Source organism: Belonocnema kinseyi, chromosome 4, assembly GCF_010883055.1.
Source record: "Belonocnema kinseyi isolate 2016_QV_RU_SX_M_011 chromosome 4, B_treatae_v1, whole genome shotgun sequence".
In the NCBI taxonomy this organism is placed as follows: domain Eukaryota; kingdom Metazoa; phylum Arthropoda; class Insecta; order Hymenoptera; family Cynipidae; genus Belonocnema; species Belonocnema kinseyi.
The window spans coordinates 43,793,533-43,801,562 of NC_046660.1; the positions used below are offsets into that span (position 1 = coordinate 43,793,533).

General features: G+C 30.0%; 1 protein-coding gene across 1 annotated transcript; it reads right to left on the minus strand.

Moving 5' to 3' along the window:
* Window positions 1–2,404: 2,404 nt before the first annotated feature.
* On the minus strand, window positions 2,405–6,294 carry LOC117171717 (elongation of very long chain fatty acids protein 4-like). Its single transcript, XM_033359270.1, has 4 exons — window positions 6,184–6,294; window positions 3,151–3,419; window positions 2,753–3,052; window positions 2,405–2,616 (listed from the first exon to the last, which is right to left on the minus strand). The coding sequence occupies exons 1-4, from the start codon at window positions 6,227–6,229 to the stop codon at window positions 2,431–2,433; spliced, it is 801 nt and encodes a 266-aa protein (XP_033215161.1). The 5' UTR covers window positions 6,230–6,294; the 3' UTR covers window positions 2,405–2,430.
* Window positions 6,295–8,030: the final 1,736 nt, after the last annotated feature.

Below are 8,030 nucleotides of genomic sequence, written 5' to 3' on the forward strand. Positions count from 1 at the left end.
AAACGGCCAAAATGTGAATTTGTTTATATAATTTGTTTATAAAATAAACAAATAACATTTAATGTTAAATTTAAATATTCACATATCATCCTCACAATGAAATCAAGTGATTTCAGAGCAGAAATATACTTTGAAGCCGAATAACCCTTAATGTCGAGTATTTGTTAATACAATTTGTTTATAGCAATTAACTATGCAAGTTAAGAATATTTTTATATTTCTTATACCCCTGTGCACTAAATTCAAGGGACGAGAAGTATAAGAAAAATTTTGTCTAGAAGATAAAACATGAAATTAGAAAAATCGACTTTTTTTTCGATGTTTGCATTAAAATAAAAATTAAATAAACAAAAAAATAAAAAATCTACTTACACCATTTTCTGAAAAATTTAGTTCTGAATTTAAAAAAAAAAAAAATTCTAAAATCGGTGCATAATTGCGTTCTAAATGTCATTTTGAACCTCGTTTTCCGATTTCACCCCACTGTGGCGCGTGGCCCTTCGCGTATCGGGTCAGCGCCATCTGCGATGGGCAGGAGACCTAATTTGACTCCTCTCCCTGCCTCTCAGCCCCCGTGCCCATGTTCTCAAACTTCGCCATTTTCCCGTATTGAGTTGATCGAGCCTGGTACTGAGATGAAAATATTTTTGAGGGGGTGGGTTATTGCAGTTACGCAGTACTGGCAATCACGTGATCGCAAGGACATTTCCTCGATTTACATCAAATTAAATTCTAGAATGTCATAAATAGTGCATTCGAGTAATGCTAGAGCGTTTTTGATTAGTTTTACTTGGTAAAAAAGAAATTATGATATAAAGTGCTCAAGTCTTGGATGTCTGTACGTAAATTAACTGATTTTTTATGACATATTATGTGAATTACGTTAGAATGAAAGAGCATAAAATAGATGTAAACAACTTTCGTACTAAAAAGGCCTTAGGAATACATTCCGTCATTATGTTTCACACTGTTGATTAAAACAATCCCATTGTTTTGGCCATATAAATAAATATAACTAGAAGTTAAATTCTTGAAATGATTAACATAATACGTCATACAAAATCAGTTAATTTACGTACAGACATCTAAGGTTTGATCACTTTATATCATAATTTAATTTTTATCAAGTAAAACTAATCAAAAATAGTCTTAACAAAACTCAAGTGCACTATTTATTTACATTTAGAATTTAATTGGATCGCGTGGTCTGTAGTGCCACGTGACTGCAATAACCCACTCCCTCAAAAATATTTACATCTCAGTACATAACCTCAAAAAACTCGAGACCACGCATAATTACGTTAGTCCTTGCTTTACTTTAACACAAAACTTTAATTTAAAAAAATTGAGTTCGATAGAACAACTGAAACAACATTTTCTTATAAACAACTCTAAAAATAATGTTAACGGATACAAATATTTGCCAAAACAACATTCAAAACAATTTTTCGATTGCAGTTGTGAGGTTATGTCCTCTATTATGGAAGCCAAAAAAGAAATTTATTCTAAATTCAAGGTAATACTTCACAACAATCTCTACAATTTAAGTATCCCTTATAGCTATATATTAGAAAAATTAAATAAAATAACCTACATAGACTCATCTTCCATTCTAGGCATAGATGTAAACACTTCAATGTTCAAACCTTTTCTCAAATTTTTCCAATTTATTTGGAATCTTTTGACTTCGGTCCAAACAGGGTATGTTATTTGTCATTTCGCTATTTTAAACAATTATTCACGATCTAACCTCTGTATCGCTCCTTGTAGAGTCTTGAAGAGGGATTGGTACCAGTTCGAAACGTTGACAAATGAGCTTGACTTAAAATAAATAATATTTTTGTCCGCTAAGCCGCATAAGTTGGTTACCATATATGCAAAAACCGTCGCCTTATGTTATCTATATTTTAAAGTTCTATATTCAAAACAGATATACAAATTTTTATTAATTATTTTTTGATAGGTCGTGCTTTTATTGTTTTTATCACAAACATTTTCTATTAAAAAGTAAAAAATTCTATTTTTGGAAAAACGACATAGGATATAATAACATTTTATTTAACAACATTTCTAGCTACATTGGAATTCTTAATTAGAAAAACAAGACAATGAAAATACGTATGATTCAATATCAGTGCGCATTATGAATTTCAAAAATATATATTCATTGCAATGATTCATTTTTCAGGCCTTATTCTGCAATATCTGAATAAGCAGCCCCAGAACGAGGTAAAAAAATAAATCTAATATACGTTTGGCTCAATAGAGTTCAACATAATGTAGAAAATGTGCATTCTGGAAAAAATGAGGTCGAAGAAAGAGATATGTGACGGGAGTGTGCTTGTCAAAGCCGAATAAGCTTTAACATAAGAGAATTCACAATCACAACTTAAATTTGTTTTTCTTATTTATGACGAATTTCTTTTTGAATTATATTGAATCTCGCAGACCCTTTTTTGTCTTTTTAGGGTCCGAGTAGGCCTTTTTATAAAAGTTATAAAATAAGTAAAAGTTGAAAAGTAAATTTCCGAACAAAAGACAGGGTGGCAATTTTGGAAAATTACAGGATGGCTTCAAACTGACGAGAGTGTGTAACATCATAAAGATGAATTGCACCTGGAAAAAAAGAAAATTAAAAAAAATTTTAATGTTACTTAAAAAAAATAATTAGATTTGTCGGTAGTAGACTTTACTATATAGTAGAAACATGCATAAGTATTTTGTTCTTAGAAAAATTCAAAAGTTTATTTACCATTTGTATCATAGTTATGTAGCGTTTTATAGGATGAACCACTTCTTTTATTCCTTCTATGCTGCTCAAAAAATAGTAACTGTACATTGTTACATGAACTGCACAATTCAATGCAGGATAAAGAACTGCCATTCCTCCACCATAATATCTTGTTAGCGCCAAAGAAAAATGTAATGTACTTATGTGATGGTATACGTGCAAAAATGAGATTTGGTTCTTCTTCTTTCGTAGGACAAACAGTCCTGTTTCTATGAGATCAACTATTTTCAATAATGTTACGCAATAACAAGCCTTTAATGCCTGAAAATTAGGTTTCGGTTGATTATTTTAACTAATTCCTTGAGAATGCAATTCATGGATTATTTTTTATTTAATTATATTGTGGTATGATGACGTACTCTTACTGCATCGGGATTCCAGGAAGGATCGCTTGTAACACATCGTAATGCTGTTGCGTCCGGATAAACTGCTAAAAATTCGGAAACTATGTAAGCATTTGCAAAGACTTGAAAAAGGTTGTAGAATTGAATAAAAGTCTTAAGTTCGTATGCTGGCCTATTCTTCATGAATTGTGGACCATATTGAAACACAAAATATAAATAACTGGCTATTATTAAGAGAGTAGGCCATGGATCTCCCATTAAAGGCCAATTTTTTACACGCGGATCTGAAAAAAGGATAATTGATTAATTCCAAATTTAATGCTCACTTTTACATATGGTTTTCAAGTGTTCTTATGAAATGAGGCCTCACCACCATCAACAAATACCTACTTTACTACTCCAAACTTTGCCGAGAACGAGAGGAAACTATACTCGTGTTACATAAAATATTTTGCTGTTTCGCTATTAAAAATATTTCCTTTTATTCTCTAAGGGACCTTACATAAATCACATAAAGTCTATTAGTTGGAGGGGGGGGGGGGGTTACAGATTTTTTCATGTTGTCTTCCATTAAACTTTAAACATTAAAGAACGATAGTAAAACAAACATTATTTTATATAGCTGTCTGCCAATAGTGCTTCCTGTAGCACCTAGTACACTAAATGTAAAAAATTATATTACTTTATTGACAAGTGTAACATTATTACTTGTAATTAACCTAATTATATTCTTATATTATACTTAGATTTTATAAAAGTAGGAAAATGACTCGTTATTTCAAAATTAAATGTTAACTTCCACGTTTGTATTTCTCCTGTATTTACAAACATTTGTCAAAACTTGATAGTTTTAATAAATAAAAATCCTGTGAAGTTATAATGATATTTCTTTACAGTAAAGGAAACGTCTATTAATTACGTTAAGATGATTCTTAAATTTTTAGAATCCTTTCCCTTATCGTAAAGGTTCGTAAGATATTTATGACCAATCCTTTTTGTCCGTAGGATTTTATATTTTTAACTCAATATACCAAAAATATTCAATTATCATCATCGCAAACGAGCTTACCAAAGATTTTTAAATATTTGAAAGATTTTCAGTGATTTGAAAGTATTTCAACATACTTCAAAAGAATTATAAGGTGTTTCAAAGGAACAAAAAGTTTTTTTGGAGAAATACAATTTTTGAAACGAAATTTATCGAGATTTATTTTGAGGGATTTCATGACATCTCAAAAAATTGTTTAAGATTAGACGGAATTACAAAAGTTTCATGTCAGGTTTTCAAATGTTGTTAAAGATTTAAAGAGTTTGAAGTAATTACCTATTCCAACTTCAGAGAGAATCTTAATTTCAAAAGATTTTTAAGCATTTTAACGGATTTTAGATTACTACGTAATAATTCTATTTCAAAGAAATGCAAAGGAATATATGTTTTTTTTTGTATTTTCACAAATTTCGAAGAATATCAAGGAATTTTAATAAGATTTTAAAGATTTAGAGAAGTATAAAGGGAGTTAAAAAGGTGTCAGAGTATTTAAAAGATTTTCAGAGGTAGAGAATTTTAAAAACATTTAAATAAGTTTCAAAGGATTTTAACGAATTTTTAAGGTATCTTTAAAGATTTCATAAGATTCCATAATCATGGAATTTTTAAGAAATGCAACAGATTTTAAAATAATGTAAGGGGACTTTAATGATTTTATGGGATTTTAACAAATTTTAAGATATTTAAAAAAGTTTCTAAAGCATATCTACGGATCTTAGAGGTTTTTGTGATTATTTAAAGAATTTGACAAAGATCTAAAGAATTTTTAAATATTATCAACGATTTTAAGGAATTTTGAGAAATTTCAATGTCTTTTAAAACAGTTTATTGGATTTTAATATATAATATATTTTAAGAGATTTCAAGAGATTCAAAAAGATTTTCAAAAGTTTTATAAATTTTGAAATTTCGATACAGAAATAAATGAAATTTCCAGAAGCTTCTTAGCGATATCAAGGGCTTTCATCGGCATTAAGGGAATTATAGGATTTCAAATGAACCTTTAAGATTAGAAAGGACTTTAAACGATTTAAAAGTCTTCAGTGCATTTAAAAATATTCAAGAGGATATCACGCTATTGAGGTAGGTTCAGCTTGCTGGATACAGAAATATATTATTTTTTAATAAAAAAAAAGTAAAAGTAGATAGGCTTACGAATGCAATTCTCTCGTCCGAGTTATCTCCTAAAATGTAATTGATAAAAGATTCACAATCAGTTGATATTTGAAAACTTTTTCATTGCTAGTTTACTTATAGATTTTTTTTGTTAACTTTTGGTTACTTTCAGAGAAATTGATTTCAATCCATAAATAACTCAGAATTTACATTAATTTCAATAAACTAAAATTTTGATAATATTGTATCTTTTAGCTAATGCTTAGAAACAATATTTCAGGCAAATAAATGAGCTTTTTATGCAAAAAGTGTTTAACATTCTCAATAGATCCAGCCCAAATTATAAAAAACTCTTAGTCAATATTAGGATTTTGAAAAAAAGTACATAGATGGTTTTAAGCGCAAATCGCATAAGTGAATTTTGCATTCGGATAAAAACTGAAAAAAACCATCTGGGTTTGAGCTTCGCTTTTTCATTTCTTGTTGGGTTTTTTTTTGCTAAAATCAATTTAATTTTGATAAATCATTTTTGTTTGCTTTTCATTTTGTTTTAAATATTCCAAAAATTTATTAACTTCATTTTTATTATATAGTAGTGAAAAACCTATTAGAAACTTTGTCAGAAGTGTACCCCACTTATGCTCTCTAAATCAAAACCAGCGTACTATACGCTGATTAATTAGAGAAATTTTACTCATAGGTAGTCAAATTTCGCTAATTCGGAAGCGTCTGTATTCGGGCATTCGATAATTGTAGCCGTAAAAATTGGAATTTTTTGACCACCCTAGCATATATAGCATATGCAGTACTTTCTGTTTGTTTAATTAAAAAATAACTTATTTCATGATCATGTGATTAAATGGCACTTCACGGTTTACACTTGCCCGCCACTTCATGGTAGTAGTAATTGTACGTTTCGGTCAACCCCATTTTGATCAAATTTAACACTATTTTTGGTTGAAAATTGTTTTGCTGTTGTAGTCAAGTAAAGTCTTCTGTTTGTGTGTTAACTGTTCTTGGTTTCATTACAAACTAAACTCGGCTACGTAAACGTGAAAGAGGTCTGAAATTCTTAAACAACTGTAAATGCGTCTATAAGCGAATTTTAAATCATTCGCAATCCATATGTACGAGATTTTAGGTGTATACATTGTATTAACAATGTACATAATTTCAAATTATTTTCATATTGAGTTGACAATAGCTTTTGCATTTAAAAAAAGTTTATTCTAAATAAATAAATAAATTGTTTGGTTTCTATCTAGAAATATAATTGAATAAATTAAAAGAACTTTTGATCAGTTAAGGAGAATGTTTTGCTACTGGATAGTAGTTTTGGGGTTAAAATGTTATAATTTGGATAAACATTTGTCGAGGAGGAGGGGGTGAACATTTTTAGATTTTCGTAGACATCGGATATTTCGATGGTTTTCAACTATTTTGGGGAAAAGGGCACATTTCATTTATTCATTTTAAAAGAAAGCTTAGGTTTTTCCCTGTAAGAGCTTTGAGATTGAAGGGTTAGATTTTTATTGTTTATTTATAAAAATAAACGATCAATTCCTTTTCGCAATTTTTAGGCATTTTTTAAAGGCACATTTTATTATTAGTTTACTAGTTACCAGTTACTTGTGACTAGTTACATTCCAAGTATAATATTGATAGCGATATTCAGGACATTTCCATTGCATTGATTAAAAAAATTAATATTTGGTAGTTTATTTGTTTTTGCGTAGTTAATTATTTTAGTTGTTTGTTTTCTACTAAGTTCGCTTTTGTAATGGCATGGTTAAAATTAGTGAGTTTTCAGCTTTATTACTTACCATTTTTACGTTCTCATTCGTTAGAGTGTAATGTAATCGTCCAAATTTTTGCCCTCTGTTTTTTCACGGATCTTCACATTCCGGTACTCACAGAGTCCGAAAATCATAAGATTTAGTCGGTGTCTGTCTGTATGTCTGTCACCGGTTTCAAATTAGGCGAGGATGCGTTCTGTCCTCTAGGCTGTTCATTACGTCTATTGAGAAGTGTGTACGGATGGCTCTCTAAAGCTGCACGATTGCCGATTTGGAAGCTTCGGAATACTTCTGTGTTCTTTTATTTATATATCGATACCCATTTGAAAGAATTTGAAGAAATTAACGATTTTAATTTTTCGCATGATTCTTAATTTCATGAATGCGTCGATTTTAAGGTTATATTTGTTCAGGTATGTATAATATAAATATTTTCACTATTGCATATACAGGGTGGACACGCTGGGGCTCACATACATAGCGCACTTGATTGCTACACGAATTGCACAACAGCAGGGAAGAAGCCATTGTACAGGGGCATTTTCATATTTCGCACCTTTAAAGTTGCATTCGGATCGGCCATTCGGTCAAGTTCGTTCATCTTCGGATCAAGTTTATCATAGTTTCCATGGTTGCGTTCGAAATTTCAAATGGATACAAGTGTCAAAAAAATGTAGGTTACGTTATGTCGCAATTACAAATAATGAAAATATTTCGTTAATACAACAGCCACACAAAAAAAAAGTGTGCGGATCTGGTAACAAGACACACGTATTCCTATAGATTTTGGGGCGCTGAATTTAAATTCGGTATCAAAAATCACCTATCACGTTATGGTTGAGCCATAACCTCAAAAAATGACGAAAAATCATGCAGTGAGGCAAATAAATTTCAAAATAATGCCAGTGATGCAAATTTTCACTTCAAAAACATGT

What these genes read in the sequence shown, in the direction of transcription:
- LOC117171717 (XM_033359270.1), bottom strand. Translation starts at nt 6,229, where the DNA reads ATGGGGTTGACCGAAACGTACAATTACTACTACCATGAAGTGGCGG. An exon ending in GGAATCCCGATGCAGTAAGA is followed by an intron (nt 3,053 to 3,150) that starts GTACGTCATCAT and finishes CCTAATTTTCAG; the next exon opens with GCATTAAAGGCTTGTTATTG. An exon ending in ACATAACTATGATACAAATG is followed by an intron (nt 2,617 to 2,752) that starts GTAAATAAACTT and finishes CTTTTTTTCCAG; the next exon opens with GTGCAATTCATCTTTATGAT.